The 23,906-nt window shown below is 36.4% G+C and overlaps 1 protein-coding gene across 1 annotated transcript in view; it reads left to right on the forward strand.

The window, feature by feature from the left end:
- Nucleotides 1–23,906, forward strand: part of SYNE2 (spectrin repeat containing nuclear envelope protein 2) — a 430,582-nt gene that overhangs the window by 183,296 nt on the left and 223,380 nt on the right. Inside the window, exons 46-53 of the mRNA XM_036734278.1 lie at nt 2,012–2,146; nt 4,381–4,535; nt 7,248–7,398; nt 9,910–10,071; nt 15,640–15,795; nt 16,744–17,015; nt 17,573–19,673; nt 21,682–22,004. Coding sequence (XP_036590173.1) covers nt 2,012–2,146; nt 4,381–4,535; nt 7,248–7,398; nt 9,910–10,071; nt 15,640–15,795; nt 16,744–17,015; nt 17,573–19,673; nt 21,682–22,004 — 3,455 coding nt within the window. The remainder of the gene's footprint in view (nt 1–2,011; nt 2,147–4,380; nt 4,536–7,247; nt 7,399–9,909; nt 10,072–15,639; nt 15,796–16,743; nt 17,016–17,572; nt 19,674–21,681; nt 22,005–23,906) is intronic.

Below are 23,906 nucleotides of genomic sequence, written 5' to 3' on the forward strand. Positions count from 1 at the left end.
TTCCTTGGACCAAGGTCACAGACAAATTAAAAGAGGTAATAGAGAAGAACATAGTGCAGTTGTCTTTCCCACATCACAACTTTTCCCATCATGGTTTTGATATATCACAGTTTGGCATAAAAAATTAAGTGGAGTATTTTGAGAGTTTTGCAAAAGCCACAAATGACAACAAAGGTTTCGAAACTCAGAAATGCATAAAATAGGTGCATAGTACTGTATAATATCAGCATGTTTTATCTTTTAATACCATAATATTTCAGACTTCTTATTTGGTATGAAGGGAGGGCCAAAAAATTTTATGCGGATTTTCCAGATCACAGGGGTACCATGCCCCCTAACCCCACGTTCAGTCTTTTTGATTTTGTAGTGAAAAAGTTGACTGTTTCAAAAGACTCTCCCAACTATTTCTTCTTCTACCTATGTTAACCTTATATTGCAAATACTTTTTTTTTAAACTGGGCCTATGATTCCATGTACTGTGCTCCTAGCAGAAAAAAAAATTACTTCACCAATGCCTAATAGCATCTTCTCTGCAATTTGTACTCTTAAAACAGTGGCGTTAAACTCAAATAAAAGGGATCCCCATGGGCCACATCTGTTAATTTAGAAAACCTTTTGTGTTTTTTTTTAAATTTTTGTATATTTTTGTTAACATTATCTATGTTATATCATGTTTTTATTTATTTTGTTAAACATTTCTCAATTACATTTTAATCTGGTGTGCAGCACTAGGGAGTTTTAGCCACATGGGTGAGTTTGACAGCTCTGTTTTAGAAGAACTGAGAGGGCAATGAGAGATTAAATGGTGTGCTTCCAGTCCCACAATCAGTATTTGTGAGAAGTGACTCTGAAGCCAGCCCTCTATCCACTATACCACACTTCCTCTCACTGCACATAAAAATCATAAAGTTCTTTGCCACATAGTTAAAATATGATAATCTCTACATTCAGTTAACTGATTTTTTCCTAGGGAAAAGATTAGAAAGTGTATTTTGTTTTTAAAAATTCACTTGTATATATCTATGTATCTATGTATATATCTATGTGTGTATGTGTATATATATATATACATACATAGAGAGAGAGAGGGAGAGAGAAGACACAGGGTGAGTTGAAGATGAAGGGAAGATATCTAAAAGAAATAAAATCAAATTAAGGGATGAGAGAGGAACATACTGAGAGAGGGAGATAAGGAGAGATAGAATAGGATGGATTATCTCCCATAAAGGTGGCAAGAGGAAGCAGTTCTGTGGGAGGAGGGGAGAGGGCGGATGAGGGGGGAATGAGTGAACATTGCTCTCATCAGATTTGGCCTAAGGAGGGAATACCATACATACCCAATTGGGAATCTTACCCCACAGGAAAGAAGAGGGAAGAAGATAAAAAAAAGGGGGGGGATGATGGAGGGGAGGGCAGATGGGGGTGGAGGTAATCAAAAACAAACACTTTCGAAAGGGGACAGGGTCAAGGGAGAAAATTCAATAAAGGGGGATGGGTTGGGAAGGAGCAAAATATAGTTAGTCTTTCACAACATGAGTATTGTGGAAGGGTTATACGTAATGATACACATGTGGCCTATGTTGAATTGCTTGACTTCTTAGGGAGGGTGGGTGGGAAGGGAAGAGGGGAGAGAATTTGGAACTCAAAGTTTTAAAAATAGATGTTCAAAAAAAAAACAAACAAAAATGTTTTTGCATGAAACAAGAAAATAAGATACACAGGCAATGGGGAGTAAAAATTTATCTTGCCGTACAAGAAAGGAAGGGAAAAGGGGATGGGAGGGGAGTGGGGTGACAGAGGGGAGCGCTGACTGGGGAACAGGGCAACCAGAATATCTGCCATCTTGGAGTGGGGGGGAGGGTAGAAATGGGGAGAAAATTTGTCATCCAAACTCTTGTGAAAATCAATGCTGAAAACTAAATATGTTAAATAAATTTAAAAAAAAATAAAAAAAATTCACTATAGCAAGATGTATGGATTTTCCTTTGGCTTTCTAAATGTTTTCTCAAAGGTTGGGGAATTAAATGGAAAGGACAAGGATAAAGAAGAGCCCAAGAAACTTCGTATGAAAGATAGCCTGTTATTGGCAGACTGCCTCCCACAGCCTCCCATCCAGGGGAAGAATGGAGAAAGTCCAACTGTTCAGGTGGGAACAAGGCGGAGCGTTTTATACAGTACTTTTCCAACATCAACTCATTCACTAAGCCCCACATTTCCCATGTTTTCTTCAGAAAAAATTAGTTATCCAAACAGAGAGATTTTGATAGACCTGAAGAGGAAGGAGAAAGAGAATGAACATTTATATAGCGAGGCTCTGTGCTAAGCACTTAACAAATATTGTCTTACTTGATCCTCATAAAAACCTTGTGAGGTAGGAGCTGTTACTATCCCCATTTTACAAATGAGGAAACAGAGATTGACTTGCCCAGGGACAGACAACTATTAAGTGTCTATGGCTGAATTTGAACTCAGGTCTTCCTGACTCCAAGCCCTGTCCTCCATCCACTGCCTCAGGAGAAAGCAGAGCAGGAAGTTATCTGGCCAACCGAGTGAAAAATGAGTTCACATGGATAGTAATTCTTTAAATCTCACAAACACAAGAAAATATTGATGAAGAAATAACATTGTAGAGAATGAGGTTATATTGGGCAAGCCTCATTAGGATGTATGTGTTGGGAAAATGCTCTTGGACACTGGTCAGAGGAACTGAAAGGATTAAGAAAAAAAGATGAGCCATAATCCAAGTGCTTTGTGTGGCAATTATGTGATAGTGAACATCTGTGAAAAAGAGGTTTCATGATATGATATAAATTGCTAAAGGCTTTCTGTTTCTCTAAAAAAGAATGCTTTTTAAATCTCAGTAACTTTTAATTTTCACATTGATACTTAGAAACATAATGTCGCTATAGGGCTGCACTTGAGGACATAGAGGCCACATGTGGCCTCAAGGCACCAGGTTCCCCACCCCTGACTAAGCTTAACCACATTTTATAGCTGAGGGATCATTGTGGATGTACAACCCTCATCTCTAATAGTTAATGAATTACATGAATAATTTGGAAAATGAGGGGAATTATTGAATGAAGTGATGACATTATTGGTTTTTGCTGTAAGGGTGTTTATAAATTTGCATTTATAAGATTTTCCCTTGTAGCTTTTTAAAAAATTGCCTAAAATTGATCTTGGTAGGTTGCTTAACCCTGTTTGCCTCAGTTTCCTTATCTGTAAAATGAGCTCAAGAAGGAAATTGCAAACCATTCCAATATCCTTGTCAAAAAATCCCCAAAAGAGATTATGAGGAATCAGACACGACTGAAAACAGTTGATGACAAAAGAAGAAAACAAATCTACCTTCCATAAAGTCTGTCCTGGTAGTCATACTGTAAGACAGGGCTGTCTAAAATGCAGCCCGTGTACTGCATGCAGCCTGCCTACAAGCATAGAAATTTACGTAAGTGCTTTAGCAGAGGAAGCCGAGCAACTGCAGAGCTCTCACTAAAATGGCAAATCAAAATATATTGTCTATTGTTTCAATAAAAACCTAAGATTGGACAGACCTGCTGTAAGAAGCTGGCCTCCTATTTTGGTAGTAATTTTTAGGCGCAGTCAAGGAGATGTGTGTGTGTGTGTGTGTGTGTGTGTGTCTGTATGTGTGTGTATAAAACAAACAAATTCCATTTTAGATCTCCTTCATATCTTCTGGAAATTCGGATTAAAATCCATTCATGGCTGTGGGAGGAGGGGAAAGGTAGCGTCTGAGCTGTACTTTGAAGGAAACTAGGAATTTTATGATATTTGTCCAGTTAGATGTTTCACTGACACCTTGAGCTCCGTGTGTCCAAAACTGAGCGCTTTAGGATCAGAACTGGAAGAGACCATAGAGACCAGGTAGTCTACCCCCTACTGGGGAAATGAGGAAACTGAAGTCTAGAGAGGGTGCCCACGACCACATAAATGGCATCATAGTGTCACTGTTGTGGAAAATTAATTTGTGCTTTTAATACTTTTAATCCAGAAATTAGCAAAACTTCTTATGGTGGAATTGTAAATGGTGAAGTCCTGTAGACCCGTTATAAGCTTGATATTTAATATCAAGTGTATGAGAACCTCATAAATCCCCATTTTACAAAAAAAGTTACACATTATGAGATAGTTTGAACACTTGTTATTTAAATCCTCCATCCTCTTCTGCATATCTTTCCAAAGTGGTGTCTCTTTTGTCATTACAGTTTTTTTGGTGCTGAAATAGTCAAATGAATTTATTTTTAATTTGTCTTGATGCTTATATAGCACCATGAATCAATATGCATTTTATTTTGCCATTGTTGCTTTGTTTCAAATTAGTAATAATCTGTCTTGTCACCTTTTAAAATTTTATAGGCTGAAATGTCGTCAAAACAAGAACATGTAGAAACCATGGACACTGAAGATCATACTATTGAACCTAATACCTTTGAGAAAAATTCAGTGCCCGAGAGCACAGAAATGCTTAAGATCAGAGAAGAGTCTGATGGGGTGCTTGTAGCTCACAAAAGGTAAATCATAGCTGGAAACTTATTTCTATAGTGACATCCTGTAGGTATGGTTCCATATTGTGTTTCTTATTTAGATAATTTAAAATGTTTATTTTCAGTTCCAATCTACCACCCATTGAGAAGATACCCATTATACTTAGGAATGCCAGGCCTGGAGTCTGGAAAACTTGACTTCAAATCCAGCCTCAGATACTTACTAGCTGTGTGACCCTGGACAAATCATCTAACCTCTGTCTACCTCAGTTTCCCCAACTGTAAAATGTAGATCCTGCTAGCACCTACCTCCCAGGGTTGTCGTAAGGATAAAATGAGATAATATTTGTAAAGTGCTTAATGCAGGCCCTAACACATAGTAGGTGCTATATGAATGCTTATTCCTTCCCTTTCTCCCACATATGTACTTATTTTCTATCATGTTTACTTAATAAGATCCCCAACACCTAGCTGAGTGACTACTAGACAACCTTGCTTAATAAATGTTTATTAAATTAAATGGATGTACAGTTTTTCTGAAGAACTTCTCCCCCTGCCCCCAAACTTACGATTTCATTGATGTAGGGAACTTCTATTAAGCAAACTCTTACCAATATAGATAGGCCACTCTGACTTAGAGTCAGATAGCTGCCTACTGCACTGAGTGTAAATGATTTTCCCAGGACCACACAGCAAGTATGTTTCATAGGCAGTACCTCAGTCCAGGTCTTTTCCCCTTGAAGCCTGACTGTCTATCCATGCTGCTTCACATTCTTTGGAAATTACACTTATGAAATCAGAACTATTGTGAAGCCCTCTTGTAAGGTTGATGTTTATGTATTTATGAATAATGCTGGTGTTGGGAGACAGAAGTAGTATGTGCCATGAAAGTTAACTGTATTTTATTAGGATCTTACTGCATATGGTTATGCTTTGAAGGATCCAGGCTGCTCTCCAGTTTATTTCACTATTTAGACCATGTTATATGAGGGCAGCCCAGAATTTATTGTTCTTATTCCTTGTAGTTATACTGTCATAAGACTGAGACTTAGTTAGAACCTTTGAGGGGTTATCTCATCCAACCTTCTTCATTTTCTGGATGAGAAACCTTAGGCTCAGAGAGACTGAATGACCGCTGCACAATCACACAGGTAGTGAATCACATAGCCGGGATCCGTAGCTGGTTTTCCTGACTCCAAATCCAGTTATTTTCTGACTCTGCCACAAAGTCCTGAAATTAGTATTTCAAGCACCCATTTTTCCCCCTTTAACACTGTCTTCACCTTGAAGTCTTAACATTCATTGTATTCTAAAATTGTGCACATTATAGAATAAGGAAAAATAGTATTCCTAGAGAATAGAATGCATACATGTATACATATATTTAAGATGGAATATAGTTAAAAGAAGGAGATGTTTCCTCATTTTTTTTAAATAAGAGAGTTGTATTATATGATGGCCAAGAAGCTTTCAGCTCTCAAATTCTATAAATTCTATGATACAGTTATCAAAATCACAAAATGGAATGCTGATTTTACTTCTGCTATGAAGGTTAATCATTGAATGTCTTAAATAAAGTCCTGTGTTTGGATATAGGTATCTTTATAGGAAAGTATTGATTGAACCTAGACCCTTATGGGAAATGCAAGAATTTTTAAATTTAGTCTGCTTGTGAAAAGTCAAACACATCTGTCTGTTACCATAGGAACTAAGGACAATGAAAAATCACTGCCCTGCCCCCACTAACACACACACACACACACACACACACACACACACACACACACACACGACATGGATAGAGCACTTTAAGATTTGCATTGTGCTTTACATCAGTGGTTTCATTTGATCCTCACAGCGACCCTGAGAAGTAGGTACTATTATCATCTCTGTTTTATAGATGAGGAGCCTGGATCTAAGAGAGGCAGAATAGCTTGCCCAGGGTCATACAGCCAGTGAATGTCTAAGGAAGGATTTGAACTGAGGTCTTCCCAGCATTTACCCACCACACCCACCTAGCTCGGATGACAATTTAGGCTTGAAAATAAACCCATAAACAGAACATTAATGGATCCCCTCAAATATTTGTTGAGTATCTACTATGTTCAACATTGTATCTAGTCAGTGTAGACAGTCTCTCTTCTCAGGCAATCCATACTTTTGGAGCAGGGGTTGGATATGAGGGGTGAGGATATGAGGGTAAATGGCCATGCACAGATGACCAATTTAGACAAAGTTTTTCAGTTTAGAGGAAGGAGAGATGTTTAAGGGTTGTATGATTAGTAAGCTTTTCATTCATTTGTTCATTCATTATTCTTCCCAGCATTAGCTATTAGCCAGTCCACCATTTTTTGCTCTGACATTTTGTGCAAAAACCATCTTTAAATTTAAAATGTTCTCTTTAAAATGTTCCCAGACATTTTCATGGTCTGCATTTGATGGGTTGGTAGGAAGGCGAAACCCAGGAAGCATCTGAAAGTCAGGAAAATTGGTGTTAATGAAAGAAATAACTGTTGTACATTAATTTAAAGTTGCTTAAGTTATGGCCTTCAGCAAGAAATGTCACTGTGAGGAACATTATTTTGCATATTTTGTATCACAGTTTTAAATAGTCCCATAGGTAAATTCCAGTTGCTTGTATTTTTCTAAGAATTGAAAAAGTTGTCATTTTTAATCACTTAAAGTTAACTATGACTAGCAAATAAAATGAACATTCTTTCTGATTTTCATGATTTCTAGTCAGCGGGAATCTGCAGCAGATAATTTGAAGAATGGCCAGATGAACAATCAAATCTCAAACGTTCCAGATGTTGTCCAAGAAAAACTGATGACAGACCAAACATCTTTGGAAGACCTGGAGACAAAAGAGCCACTAAAAAGTGAAGACCAAGTGAGTACTTTGATAACCTTTACAGAAAAGAATTTGTAATACAGTTTTCAGAGGCAGCTGGTGCCTCAGTGGATTGAGCACTGGGCCTGGAGTCAGGATGACCCAAGTTCCAATCCAGCCTCAGATACTTCCTAATTGTGTGACCTTAGGCAAGTCACTTAAGCTCTGATTGCCTAACAAAAGGCATTAGCAAATCACTCCAGTGTCTTTGACAAGAAAATCCTATGGACACTTGGTCGATGGGGTCACCAAGAGTTGGACACAGCTGATCGACTGAACGACAACAATATAGTGTTCATGTTTATAAACATTGATTCAGAATCATATTTTTAGATTAGATAATATTTGAGCAGCTTATAAAATTTTAGGATATGTACTTTTGATATTGAAGTATAAATAAGAGGCAGAATGACTTAGTGAATAGTGCAGTAGAATTGCCATGAGGAAGACCTGGGTTCTAATCTTGCCTCAGACAGTAATCTGGCTATTAAGCTGAAAACTGCATTAAGACTTTTGGGACACCCTGTATAACACACATTTTATTTTATTATTTTATTTTATTCAGTTCAGACCATCTGTGATTCTACCAATTTGAGGAATTCCTAGTTTCGCAACACCTTCTACAGATCAGTAACTAGTCTATAGGGAATTGCCCAGGGAACTGAGAAACTGTTGGACATAGAGCTAAAAGGAACCTTGAAAGTCATCTTGTTCAACTCCATGTAATAGAGGAGAAAACTGTTACTTGCCTAAGGTTACACAGCCTTTGTATGTCAACAGCAGGACATAAATCTAGGTATTCTTGACTCCAAGACCATGACCATCCCTATATCCACCATGAGACATTGCCTCTCAGGTATACAAACACCGCATTAAAAATTTAACCCAACTATGATCATAAATTTGACTTATCTAAAACTAAGACTTCCATAGAGCCATACTTCTTTCAACATGGTTACTGACTCCACTGACAAAAGTTATAATTTCTCTGTGCCTACTCACAGGAAAACAGTGAATATAGATTCTAAGCAACCAAGCCAAATCAATTTTATCCTTCCTAAGAAGGAAGGAGTGTTCTTTTTGTTGGTCTTTGGTCCAAGAATAAACAGCTCTCCCAAACTATATTGTATTGATCGATGGGAATCACTTTTATTTGGAACCAGAGCAAAAAAAATGTCTATGCTAAAGGACAGCACACTTTCTTCTTCCCTACCTCCTCAAGTATTCAGGAAGAAGCATTCCTTTTAATCTACATTCTCAAAAATGTCTATGTTTAAAAAATTAATCCTCTGATGATTGACCTTCTGATGATGAATTATTTTACAGTTAGACTGGTCCTTAGATAATAGACAAATGACTCCATCACTCCAGAGCTCTCATAATAGCATGTTAGATCTAAAACTAACATGGTACCAATAATAAATAGTAATATGATATTTAATTTGTCATTTATTGGCAATTTATTTTGGTACTTGATTGCAAATCAATGAATACAGTATTGTACCATAATATATTGACTGTCGTAACATTTGGAATATCATTTTACTATTTTAAAATAATTTCAGTAGTTAACAGTCTAGAAATGTTTCTTTTCCTTTATATCAAGTTTTCAGTCATCATTATTTTGTAACTTTTACATTCACCCCAGAATGTGCTTGTGGTGATTGTGACATTTGATTTTACTTAAATTTTTCATTGTTTGAAGGGAAAGCTCCATGGCCAGGGAGAGGATGGAATGGATAGTGGGTTATGGTTGTAGCATGAAAAAAACAAAAGATAGCAATAGTTAAAAGAATATTCCTTGGACATTAGAACTGTACAGCTAAGAATCTCTTAAGATGGCTACATAGTCATTGTAGTAATTTACTGTTTAAAGACCATTCTAAAGATGCGAGGTGTGAGGGTTTGGCAGTGGAGGATTTGCTTATATTTGTTTTTTTTTTTCTGTTCTTTGCTCCTTTTCCTCCCAAGCATTAAGAGCAGCTTCAAAGAAATCACAAAGGGGCATCCTGAAATAAAATGTATGAAAAGGGGAAGGAGCAGCCATATTCCTTTGCTTTGTTGGTAGTGGGGAATGTATATTTGGAATGATTTCAAAGACTACGAAACTATAGACTCTGGAATTTTTAGCACCAGTAAGCTGCCAAAGCTACATCCTTCTCTCCTTCCCTCCCCACTGTGAAAGACCTTCAAAATGTGAAATAGTGAAAAGCATGGACTGTCTATTTTCTGTCACTGCAAGGAAGGTAGTTTGAAGATATTCCACTTCTGGTCCACTATTTTTCAAAAAAAATTTATAGAGCAAAATTACAGTTGGCATCTCTTGAGAGATTTTTCTTGACCTATCCTTCCCGTATGTCAACTTACCTGGCATAATTGCTTTTTTGCCTTTTCTGTGTAATTACATCTTTAATTTCCTTGTCATAGGGTATAATTATCAGTCAGAATGTCTGAATCTTTTTTTATTCTTTTGAACAAATTTTCTGAACATTTGCAATTGTGATGTTTAAGGTGTCACCCTTGGAAAAATCCATGGACATAAATGACCAGATCTACAGGAGAATTGTACAAGACTTCCAACTGTGGTTGAATAGCAAGGAACAATTCCTGGGCTTTATGCTAGAGGAACAACAAGGAGAACCAGTTACTGGAAAAACACTTTTGATTTTTGAGGTAAACTAAAAATATTTCCAGTGTACTTTCATATGCACTGGCAATTCTATAAATTCATTTGATGGTAGAAGAAATAGTGGGGTCATAATTCTAGCCAGGTAGCTTGAACATTTGCATTTTGTTCTTCTTCCTGACTCTACTTATATCTTTCCTCTTGTCTAAAGTTATTTCAAGATGTGTAGAAGTATAGAATTAATGATGCAAGTAGTTTAGTTGAGTAACATATGTCAGGGTATAGTGTTATTCATGGGCACATTGTTGGCATAGGTGCATTTGATATTCTTGCCCCAAGTTCTTAAAGTAAACAAGGCATAGCATTTTAGAGTTAGTAAGAAACTTAGATATTATTTAATCCAGTATAATTTTTAGATTAGGAAACAAGCCCAGAGATGTTGAGTCATAGATCTGACACCTGAACTTGGATTCCGTCACTTCCATTCCAGCATTCATTTCTTCTTGAGAAGCTCTGTTTTCTGAAAAGGAGAGAAGGAAACATGGGTGTGCTGGGCAATGTTTAACAACTGGATCCCCTACACACTTTTAAGTTTAACCTACATTATTAACATTTCCTCCATCACTTTCATAAGTCTAGACAAATCAAATGAACAATAAATCAAGTCCGACTTATAGTGTTTGCCAATTTCTGAGCTGGTAGGAAAAGAGACCCTCCTCCCCTCTTATAAGATGGCTAAATCATATTCTGTAGTGAAAACATTAAAGAAAATTAAAATTTCTGAGGAACACTAGTTGATAATATAATTAAACTGTGCTTTGGTAGAGCTAATGAGAGAAGTAGTTATAAAAATTGCTTTTCTTTTGTTTTTAAAGCTTATGATTGGTATCATGCATTTGACTGTACAAAGCTTATGCTTTAAGTTTTATGTTTCTAAAAACTAATTTATAGAATCTTCTGGGGAATTTCGAAGCCTTGAAAAAGTAGTTGTATTCAAAACATACATTTTATTATATTTCTTTCTCTTTGCGTGGGAAAAATGGAAAGTGGATTCAGATTGCCAAAACAAGCATTTCTTAATGCCTTTTGACCAGAATAATTTATTATGTGTCTTTTTACTTTATGAGGATCTCACAGGTAGTTTGATGGAACACCAAAATTTATTATTTTCTAGTGACAAGTTTAAAGAGCAGCTACTAATTTGGGCCATTAACCAATGACAGTCACTTTGAGAAACTTCGAGAGAAAGAGATTTTCTGTCAGGAAAACACACACACAGACACAGACCCAGACACAGACACAGACACACACACACACACACACACACTTGCATGTACTCAAGCAGTTTCACACACTTGCATACACTCCTGCACTTTGAGACTTGAACTTGGATTCCCTAACTTCCATCCTAGTGTTCATTTCTTTAAACCAACCAATAACTTCTTGAGATGCTCTGTTTTCTGAAAAGGAGGGAAGGAAACATGGATGTGCAGGGAAATGTTTAACAACTGGATCCCCTACACACATATGTGCACATATATACATTTGCGTGCGCGCACACACAAAACCCACAGGAAGTTAGAAACAGTGAGGGGAAAAAAATAGTTGAAGCCGAGCCTGAAGCTGTCACACATAATGGTAGAGTTTTGTCTGATAAAATTTCTTTAACGGAAAGTCAGGTGATCTTGTGCAGTTTATTTCACTATATTTATAACAGCTGCTGTGGTACAATAGTAAGAGTCACAATCATTTGATCATTGCCTTCCCCTGAAAATCTCAGGATGGTTTGAGATTAAAAAAATAAAGATCTAAAATATTGTATTATCAACTAAGAACTCCCAACTTTTAAGCATCATGACATAATGGAGAGAAACTGAATTGGAGTTGAGTATTTGGGGTGCCTTGGAATAAACCATTTTGACAATTTGAGCCTCAATTTTTTTCATCTGTAAAATGAGCAGATCGGACTAGATTGTCTCTAGCTAGCTAGATGGTACAATGAATAGAACATGAGCCTAGAATCAGAAAGATCTGAGTTTTAATTTGGCCTGAGACACTTACTAGCTGTGTGACTTTGGGCAAGACTCTTAACCTCTGTCTGTCACAGTTTCTTCAACTGTAAAAAGAGGATCATACTAGCACCTACTTCCCAGGGTTGTTGTAAGAGTAGAATAAGATCAGATTTGTATAGTGCTCAGCACAATGCCTGGAGCAGTAGGCACAAAGTATTAAGTAGCAGATATTTCAGAAATGTGCATTCCTTTCTCCTTTTTCCCTTTAAAAGATTTTCCAGTTTATGATCCTATACTTACTATCAAATGTTTCTATATGGGCCTACAGAAGATAATACTACCCAGAAAAATGGTGACTATTGCTCAAAACATCCCAAATGTCAGTGAAGATTTTATTCTAGTACAAAATTATTTTTCATTTTATTTACTGTGAAATGCTTCTTAACTGTCCTTGATCGATTTACAGAGATAGAAGTAGTAAATACGTGTTGGTTTTGAAGTCCCACTTGACCATGAAAAGAACTCATCTGGCTGGTTTTCCTTTTTCCCGCTACTGTGATTTACATTCCACAAGATAGAGTTATTTTCTTGTTTATTCTGTAATAGCTTACTGAGTTTTTCTGTATAGTTCAGTTCTACAGCTCCTAAGAGTCTCTTAAGACAGAGACTGATGTTGCGATCTAAATTGGTGAAATTGCCAGTATAGTCTAGCTGGAGAAAAAGAAAAAAGAAAACTCTGAACATTTGATTTCTTTTGTTGGATATATTTTATATCTGGTAGAAAGAAAAATGTAATTTTAATAAAACATTTATTAAGAACTTAAAAAGAGTCAGGGCAGCATGCGGGCCCCTTACTCCAAACTGACAAAAGCATTGACAGCTTCTAAGAAAGTTGGTCATTTCTTTTAAAAAACAGTTTAATCAAATTGGCAGCTCAGAGTATAATGTATTTTGGAAGATGCCTGGAAAACATTTGCTGTGCAAAATATTGTGGACATTTCTATTCATGAAGGGGCAGAAGGGCAAGGGAAAATACCTGTGCCAGCCCCAAAGGTGTCAAAACTTTTTGGAGAGGTGAAAATTAAAGAATTTTCACAGGTGTCAATCAGTCAAAAGAAAAAAAGAGCAGAAATAAAAGACTTGTTTTATTTTAAAGGTTCATATGAGGCAACATGATAGATATTTCTGGAAAGTCAGGAATACAACTTTTGGAAGTGAGGCAACTAATCACAATTTTTAAAAATTTTAGGTATTTTTAAAAAATTGTATCTTGTATCTAGTATGATATTATATATATATATATATGTGTGTGTATGATATATGTGTGTATGTATATACACATGTGCATAAGTGTGACCAAAAATGTACTTGAATAATGAATGGACTTACTGTGATTACAAATTATAATTGGTCTTAACTTTAAAGGTGTTCTCCTGTATAATTGACAATGTATGGGTCATATATTTCTCCTGTATATAGCTTGTTTGTAAATATTTGTTTTACTTGTTGTCTCCACCACCAGGTTGTGAGCAGGGACTTGAGGGCAGGGAATATCTTTTGCCCGCCTTTCTTTCTTTCTTTCTTTCTTTCTTTCTTTCTTTCTTTCTTTCTTTCTTTCTTTCTTTCTTTCTTTCCTCTCTCTCCCTCTCTCTGTCTCTCTCTTTCTTTTCCCAGTGCTTAGCATAGTTCCTGGCACATAGTAGTTGCATAATAGATGTTTATAGATTGGCATATGTACCAGATACTGGATTGTTTCAAACAGATATCAGAGGGACAATAAGAGCCATTTTTAGATTAAGATAAATTGAAGCACTTACCAATGGTCCATGGGGATTGGGGCAGGGGGAATATGGGGGAAATGTCACAATTAGGCTGTAACTCTGTAAGGTAGCAAGTAGATTCTAGCTGGTACTAAATGAAATGAGCTGAGATTCATAATATCTAACTCCCCTCCCAACATCATCAAGTCAAAAACAAATGGGATGGTCCCTCTCTACCACTATTTGAAGGTTGGCCTTGATAGTAATTTTAATTTGATGTTATCCAAATAAAAGTGGAATGGTGAAATAGCACACTGTACCATTTACCTTTTTCCCAGGGATGGTCCTATTGATGAACATTCAGTTGTAACTTCCATATGAAACCTTTTTTTTAAAGAGATACATGTTTTAAGCTAAATTTCCATGTCTATTATAATTGTTTCATCAGCACTAATTATATGGCATGGGGCAAAGAACAAGTTTCTTTCTTGGAGATAATAAGTTTTATTCTCAGGTTTGGGAAAAGGTAAGAGTGAGCCTTGATAGGTTTTGTACTTGTTTTAAAAAGAAAAAAAGAAACAAGTGAGAACAAAACTTAAAATTGGATGTTTTTTAAATGGTGCCCATTTATGAAGTAGCTTGGACATAGAAACTAACCTAAATTCTTTAGCTTATGATCTGAAGGAGATGGCACACAAAAGGAGGCAGGAAAGGGGTGGTGTTGGAATGTGATGCCAGGGGTACCCGATACCAGAACATGTTGTTCCTAAAATCAGGCAAGGCAGAAGATATAAAGTGGAGTAAGTTGAATCCAGTTTCTACTCTCTGCAAAGGAAGGCATTGGGAGGAGTTTGGTATTCTGCCCTCCAACTCTCCAATCAGAGGGGAAAGGAGACAGAGGGAGGTATTATAGATCGAGGCTTGAGTTAGCCGTAATTTTGAGTTTATAAGTGATATCCTGAGAGAAGCGTGTTGTTCTGTGGAGTTGAAACCAGGCAGGGCAGCAGATGCAAAGTGGAGTGCCAATAGATGTCAGAGTTGGGACTTGTACCTAAGTTCTCCTGACTCCAAGGCCAGATCTTCATCCACTACACCACATTGTCTCTTAGTTGAATAACTTACACCATAAAAATAAGTATATAGGAATACTTCCTCCTAATTGAAACACCTATGAAAATTTAATGTGTTTATTCAAAACTTGTTGCTTCAGAACCATGCATCATTTCCCTTACCCTTGCCTGAATTCTTGCTGCTGAATGGTTAATGAAAGAGGTTATTATTCAGTGTGACATAAAGTCATAGTGCTACCTTCATTCACTAATTTGTACATCTTATTAGAATTCTTCTATTTGCGAAATACTATGCTGAGTGTTGCAATACATGTTAGTTGTACACTTTGTAATTTTTTCTCTTCCATAACCTGTTTTTCTTTCTTTAAAAGTGTAGCTTGTTTCCTATTATATTATTAAATTAATCAATTCTAAAAGCATTTATTAAGCACCTAGCATGCACAAAGCACTTGTGATAGATTGGTACCAAAAGAAATAGAAAGATAAAAAAGATATGTTCCCTGCCTGCTCTATCCTATACAGTCTTATCAGAAAGAGTTGATATATTTTCTATAATGTCTATTAACAGTTCTCTGGTGAACACTGGGGTAGAGAATGCTGAAATAAATGTGACACAGGGAGTAATCTGCACCAGCCACTAAACACCTAATTTTCCTTGTTCTGTTATGTTCTCATTCAAATAATAAAATAAGCATAGTTGAATATTTTAATAAAAATCAGTGTTGCATTTTAGATGTAGAACATTGAATGATTTATCTTTTTAATGTTTTCAGAATTCAGGTATAGAAATGCTTTTGTCAAAACAACTTTTTCCTGAAGCTCAAGAAAGCATGAAAAACATTGAAGATGAGCAGAGAGTCAATGAGCTGCAAAATCAACCTTTAGAATTGGATATTATTTCAGCAAATGAACAATTAAAGGAGATAGAGGTATGGAAATATGAAGAACACTGACTACATGATTGCATCATTTATCTTGTACAATACAATATATGGTAATCATCCAAAATACTTGCATAAAGTGAAAAGTCTTATTTAACCTTTGCCTGATAATCCATTTTGTAAATATATAATTAGGTACAAATCAGAACGTTGTGTAAATCTGCCCATTTTTTTTAAAGAGTGGTACGGCTAATGAATATCAGGTGGCTTTTTCTTTCAGTAAAATCCTAAAAACAGACTCATTTGATGACAAAGCCCAGGTATACTGACCTGTATCATTCGTTTTTCCTGTGTAATTTTTTTTGGTCTTGAAAAATGCCATTTAATTGTAAGCAGGACTAGGTTCTTAGTCATTGTTTTACTTTCTTTATAATTCTATAAGGTATTGTGTAAGCCTCTACTGGGTTGTTGTCACTATTTAATCAAGTAAAAGTGAATAATGCTGACATTTGAACAAGGCTTACATAATTGTGAATATACATATATATGAAAGAAACAGAAGGAAGGTTTACATTCGGGCTAGTAAAAGCAGAAGAGAGCTTTGTCTAAGCAATCTGTTAGCGTGCAAGAATAATAATAGAATAATAGAGTATGACTTCCTTGAGGGCAGAGACTGGTTTGTTTCTACTTTGTATGCCAAGTGCCTAAGCCCAGTGGCTGGCACATAGTAGGCGCATAATAAATTTTGCTTCTTGAATTGAATATTCATCATTATGCTGGCAATCAAGCGTAGATTTTTCTCACAAAAGGAAAACCATTTAAACTGCCTCAGTTTAAATGCCTTGGTTGTCCTATGTGTGCATAATAAATTAATGAAATGACATCTAAAAACCATTTGCAGCCTCTCAGACAGTATGTGTGTGTACTTGCCAGTCTACCCATGTGTTTGGATGAGGAGTATCTTTATTTCCTTTTGTTTGCTTGATTTGTAACTAGGTGTTGTATGGGCAACTGCAAGCAAAGAAAGCCAACACTGGATCTCAGGAGTCGGAGTCCGCCATATTGCCCAGTAACACAGAAACCAGCACTTTGGATGTCCAAAATGTACAACATTCTGTAGACCAGTTGGACAGACTACTTCAGGCACTGGTTAACTTGAAGGAGGATAAGGAAAGACAATACTCTCTTATCAAAGATTTCCAGGAACACCTCTTGGCTGTTACATCATCAATGAAAGCATTATCAATGGAAAAAGAAAGCATAAAAGCGTAAGTTTAACAGCACGGAATAGATTTCCTTTTTAGTCCAAACCCATCCTTTAGTACTTCGGAAAGTATCTGTGTTTTAATAGTTATTCTGTATGTATAGTAGCTTCTTCTGGAAGTTTTGTGGGGAAAGTGACCTCCATTATTCTTTGGTAGCAGACTGGCAGGAGAGAGAGACAGAGACAAAGTTTGTTCTTTCAAGTCTCTTTGCATGGTAATAATAGCTTCCCCTGGTGGTCTGAAAGAGTGATTCATCTAACCTTTTACTCCAGGGAGTGACGTGGCATGAAGAGAATAGGACTCGATGAGTTTACAACATTGTATATATGGCCAACCCATGTCCCTCACACAAATCAACTAAAAGAGAGTTTTATTGAATAAAAATCAAGTTAGTGTTGAATTACAGTATTTACATCCCCCAACTTTTATTTGAGTCTTTGGGAATAGAGTGAAGGGGCTAATCAACTAGAAGAGATGAGCTGCGTGTTCATGCAGCAGCTTGTGCTCCTTTGTTGTGCAATCAATTTTAGTGACCCCAATTATATTTTGTTTTTTGACAGTGCCTCTCTGGAGAACATACAGCACCTGAAGAAACTAGAAAAATGCCTGGATTCAGTACATAAAGAGAAAGATTCCTTAAACAAATTTAAAGAGAAACAGGCAAACTTATTGAGTCACCTAAGTGACATGGACAGGAAGTTAGCAGAAAGCCAAGTTAAGCAACTTGAGCTTTGTTGGGAACAGGTGGAACAATGGATTCAAAAGAAATATTTTCGACAAGCTGCTGAATGGGATGAACTTCAGTGCCTAATGGGTAAGATCCGGGACATGGAGAATTCACTGCAAGAGCAGCAGCAGCAGCAGCAGCAAGAATTGAACTCTCCATCACAGCAAGGGGAAAATAAAGGCCCAGTGTCTTTAGCCACAAAGTTTCATGTCACTAAGGATAATTTTTCACTTTTAAAAAGGAGAGCTGAGCATCGGATGAAAAGAATTTGGGGAAAGAAAGAAAAGAAGACACTGGAAAATGCAATAAATAATTTACAACAGCAGCTAGAAGCATTGGAGCCATTAACAGCAGAAAAGGACAGTCAGTTGAAAAGTTGCCTGACCATGAAAAAGATTCAAGAAGCTGTTTTGTGGGTTAATAATTTATTAGTTGGCCTGGAGCAGACAGCTGCTCTCCTTCCAGAAAATATTGTGTCACAGATCAGAAAACACAAAACTATGCATGATGAGGTTCTGGATAAGCAGCCGATTATAGAGTCTTTGGTTGAGGAAACTAAAGATGTCATTCCTGATCTGAACCAATGGGAAGCTACTGACTTAAATACTTTTTCACAGGAATTGCAAAGCTTAAACCAGGCACTTGTTTCAAAATGCACTGAAATGTCTCAGCAGTTAGAGTCCAAACTCAAAGAGAGAAGCACATTTTTTGAGAAAATGGGAAAAGTGCAGAGTTCTCTCCAAGAAAAGGAATTATTGATTGCCCCCGAGACCAAAACAAACTTCTCAACGGAGGACCTGGATCACCAGCTTGTTACTTTGAAGGATTCTCAAAAGGAACTACAGATGAGCGAGGGGGTCATTTCAACCCATCTCCAGGAGGCCACAGGCTTCTCTAAGTGTTTAAATGTATTTGAAAGAGTATTTCTTGATGACCAATTAAGAAACCTTAAGAGTAAAGCCAGGAGGACACAAAGATTAGTTCAGAATAAATGTCATGAAGTCAGAAAAAAGCTAGACATCGACACTGAATTCTTAGAAAAAACAAACATGTTGCAACAAGAGTTAAACAAGATAAATAATCATGAGCTTCTACTGAATGAGAAAGTGAATCAGGGAACTAAAGAAGAAATCTGTGAGCTCAGAGAAAGAACCTCTCTTCTTCAGTCTAATGTTTTACAACTAGCGAAACACAAAGAAATATTTGAATGCCTTGGACTCAACTGGGATAGTTCACAGCTTGACAAGGTACAGGCAGAGTTATTTACAATAAAAACAGAACTTCAGGAAAAGGCCAAACAATTAGAGAGAGTTGTTGTAGAAAATGAAAGGCTTCAGACATCACTAAATGAACTGAAAATGGTAACTTTGCAAATTAAGAAAGAAACTGCTGAAATAGTAAATGACCCCAATTTTTCTCCAGAAAGTAGTCTACATAGTGCCCAGATTTTGAGTCAGAGGGTTGAAAAAGCTACACATTTGTGCCAAGAGACAATAGATCTGTTAAATGCCAATGAAACCTTTAAGGAATCTTTCAAACAAAAGATACCACAAATAAAGCTCCTTGCAGAAGAAAATGACAAGCTGTACAAATCTCTTCAAAATATGGTTGAAAATTTCCAGCCCAGATCTGTCAATGAAAAGGATTTCAAAGACCAAATGGAACGCACATTGCATGTTCTAACACAGGCTAATTTTCAGTTACAACAACCATTACAGGTTGGGTTGGAAATAAAACATATTCAAGAAGAAAAGGATAATTGTGAAGTTCTTGAACAAAGAGTTATGGCTGAGCTTTGTCACATCAAAGCTATAACTGTCAAAGAATATCCAAGGCAAGAAGATAACCCTCATGAAACCAGGGACTTGGAAACAAAATTGTATGAACTAGAAGATCTTCAAATACAATTTAATACAAGCATTGCTTTACGTAAGGTATGTTTCTCCATAAGGTTGTTGATGCATCTATTTACAATTCACTGGGTGTAACATGGTGGTTATAGTTCTTTGTTTTTCCTTTTAGGAAGGTTGACCTTCCTTATAGATAAAGAAAAGGAGATTAAGTATTTTTTTATTTAGATTTAGGAAGGATTCACCTGTCAGGTTTTCCTGAATCAAAAGAAGGAACAGAGAAAGAAAAAAAATGTATGTTTTAAATCTGAGGAAAGTTTAAGGAAGTACAATAAACATTAGGTAGTGGTTAGGTGGGACAGTTAGGTAGTGCAGTGAATTGAATGCTGGGCCTGGAGTCAGAAAGACCTGAGTTCAAATCTATCCTCAGACAATTACTAGCTGTGTGACCCTTGGCAAGTCACTTAACCTCTGACTTAATCCATCAGAGAAGGAAATGGCAAACCACTCCATTATCTTTGCCAAGAAAACCCCATGGACAACATGGTCTATGGAGTCACAAAGGATCAGACACAACTGAACAACAACATCCCCTCCTTCTTCCTTTTTAAACCTCAGTAGGTTGGATTTTATATTAATTTAATCACAGTTCTTCAACTAGTTGATCCAGAAATGTGTTTTCCAACTTCATCCTCGCAAAACAAATAATCTACATTGATTCTACATCTCTTCTGATAGGGAGCATGAATATCAGGCTGTGGGGGGGGGGTTGATAGATATTGGTAAGAAGAGATGATGCCCACTAGCACTAGAAAGAGTAGCACCAGGGTTTTCTGACCATACATCTAGTGCTCTTTCTAGTATATTGACTTGCCACTTCTATATCATAACATGTATCCAGATGCACATATAATTTAGACTATGGCAAGTAGAAAAGAAGAGATAAAATATTAGGAGATCAGAGGTATGGCAAATCAATTTCAACTTAGGAATTTGGGGAAGGCTTCATGAAATAGCTTGAATTTGGGGTGGGTCTTGAAAAATGTTTATCCTTAGAAAAAGGATGTTATCTAGAGGAAGGGAAGTAGAGAGGGCATTCCAGGCAAATGCACAATATAGTTGCCAAATACATGTTTGTCGAATTATTGGATCAATTTTGATATTTTATTATTAGAGTAAAGGGGGCTTTATTTTTAGGTTGAATTATTTTTTTAAAGAGATGTGTAGACAAATGAGGAAACTTTATTCAAGTTCATAAATCCATTACTCAATCCAATATGGAAAACACTAAAAAAAACCCACATTATTTTAATGTACATGTTGGGTTCCCAAATCACATTGTTTTTAGAAACACCGAGATTTTTTTTTGAACTGTCCGTTGTTGTACAAATGACTTTCATACTTTCTATAAAATGTTATTCTTGCTAAATGTATTAGAAATTTTAGTTGTTGTTCAATTGTTTTCAGTCATGTCTGATTTTGTGACCCCTTTCGGAGTTTTCTTGGCAAAGATACTGGAATAGTTTGCCGTTTCCTTCTCTGGCTCATTTTACAGATGAGGAAACTGAGGCAAACATGATTAAGTGACTTGCACAGGATTACCTTAGCACTAAGTGTCTGAGGTCAGATTTGAACTCTGGAAGATAAATCTTCCTATCTCCATGCCTGGCACTCTATCTACTGTATCTATCTAGCTGACCCATATTACTAGAAATGCAGTATATTATTTGTAAGCTAAGGGACAGTCATGAAAGGTATAGTAGTACTGCATAATCTCTTAGCTCTTCCATGTACTAGCTTTGTGATACTGGGCAAACAACTTAACTCTTCTGAGAACTCTGTTTTTCTTACCTCCAAAAATGGGAAAGTAATAAATGAGATCATGGATATAAAAGAACTGTGTAACCCATATAATGCTATATCAATGTGATGTAATGTGGTATGTTGGATTTGGCAGAGAAAGGAAAGATCTTATTTTTGGTGTATTGTATAAAGTATAGTAAGTCTTGCTTTAGCATCACTGTCTATTTACCATTCAGATCTAAAATGTTTTATAAATTATTTTTATCATATGATTTGCTGTATCTTGTAGAATATCCTTGATGAGGCCTTGAAGAACATGAAACGTTACAATGAAGCAGTCACGAGAGCAGTCAGTATCATTAATTCATTTGAAACCACTGTTGATTCACATAAAATAGATCTTGATAATCTAGAGAAATTTCAACAATTGACTGACGGGAAACAAGAGGAATTTGGGGCCTTGGTAGTGGATTTAGAGAATCTTACCTCAAAGCTGGAAAACATAACCAGCCCTGCAGCCAAAGTGCAGCTTGAACATGTATTGTGTGAACTTACCAAGACTAACTCCCTGGTCAAGGAATCAACAGAGACAAAGAAAGCTGACTTGGAGAGGTAGGCGGTGTTTTCTCATGGAGACTAACTGGTTGTTATTGATTTTGGTATTTTTTTTATCATTTTAAAGATCACAGATTTACAGATGGAAGGAAGCTTAGAAGTTCATCAGCCCAACTCTTATTTTACAGATGTGGAAATCGAGGCACAAAGAGTCACTTAACTTGACCTAATAGATAAAACATTTAATGAGCACTTAGTATGTGTCAGGTACCATGTTAAGAGCTGGGATAAAAAAAAAGCCAGAAGACAGTCCCTGACTTTAAGCCACTTATATTCTCAAAGAGAAGGACCACACATAAAGAGGAGCTTGGGAGCTAGAGGGATGGTATATTTTAGGTGGAGAGGCCCTGAAAATGCATTAGAAGCGTAGAATTGAGCAAGACAAGGCCTAAGTAAACCTTGCCCAGAAGCATATAGGTAGTAACTGGCAGAACCAGGATTGGACCCCAGGTCCTGTGACTCTGAGTCTCTTTCTTTTTCTACTGTCTTATGCTATCCTTGATCACTTCCTTCCATTCCTTTAAGTAAGATAGAAGTAATAATTGACTTTATTGGTGTGAAATACTTGCAAGTTAAGATGCTAACTGTTAGTATTTGTATATCCCGAACTTTGCCATTTTGATATAATGGTATGCACATTACTCTATAGCATTTGGCAAACCTTTTATGAGTCTTTCATACTCAGCATGATCTAGTAGAAAGCTCACTGGGCTTGGAGCCAGGAAATCTGGATTCGTGTCTCAGCTGTGCCACCCTCTAGTTCTGTAACTTTGAGCAAATCACCCAAGTTCTTTGAGTTTCAGCTTCAGTTTCAGGGTTTTTGTGAAGCTTAAATGAGATAATGTATGTAAAGTGCTTTGAAATTGTAAAGTACTGTAAAAATGGGAGCTAGTATTATAACTCAAAGCTGATCACACTTAATATATTAACACCAAAAACCTCATGAGGTCATGTTGGGAAGAAGTCTTGGGATTGAGTGCAATAAAGAAAATTATTTCGGTCCAATTTTTGTCACAATAAATTTATTAATTCAAGCATTCAAAAATATTTATTGATTTGGAGTCAGCAGACCTGTGCTACAGTCTTGGTTCTGCTACTTGCTTGCCTATACAACCTTTGTTAAATAAATTCTCTTTTATTAATCTTAGGTTCTACATTTGCAAAATAAAGGGATTTATCTAGATCGGGGTTCTTGGCATCTATAAACTTAAAAGATATTTTAAAAACTTTTTTTAAACTCAAAGAAATTTTGATAATGACTTAAATATGATTGGTCTCTTTTGTAAATCCTATGTATTTTATTTTATGAATTTAAACATATTATACTGAGAAGGGGCCCATAGGTTTCACCAGAGGGTGCTATGACATCAAAAAGATTAAAAACCCTTAGACCACTGATATTAAACTCAAATAGAAATAGGGACCACAAAACCAAACATAAGAATCTCTATGGGCTACATATTGACTTAAAAAGTGACACATTAACATTATCTATGTTTTATCGTATTTTTGTTTATTTTGACAAATATTTCTCTGGTCTATTTTAATCTAGTTTGGGCTGCACTTGGGAGTGTTATGGGCTACATGCAGCCCATGAGCCATGTGTTTTGTACCTCTGCCTTGGACTCTATGATCTCCTAAAGTCTCTTCCAGTTCCAAATCCTTTAATTCTATGTGTAATGCACTACATAAACACACTGCCCTTTTATGAACACTATGTCACTCTACCATGTAAAAGTGCTTCCTCTCTTTTATTTTCCCCTCATTTATATGCCAGTACAGTTCAGATAATGTAATCCTTCCCAATCCAAAAGCTTTGGGATTGGGGCTTCATAACTTTTGTCTTTGATATATAAATTTCATCCCAATTCAGCTCCAACCTACCTAACCAGGTTTATG

Source organism: Trichosurus vulpecula, chromosome 8 (assembly GCF_011100635.1).
Source record: "Trichosurus vulpecula isolate mTriVul1 chromosome 8, mTriVul1.pri, whole genome shotgun sequence".
In the NCBI taxonomy this organism is placed as follows: domain Eukaryota; kingdom Metazoa; phylum Chordata; class Mammalia; order Diprotodontia; family Phalangeridae; genus Trichosurus; species Trichosurus vulpecula.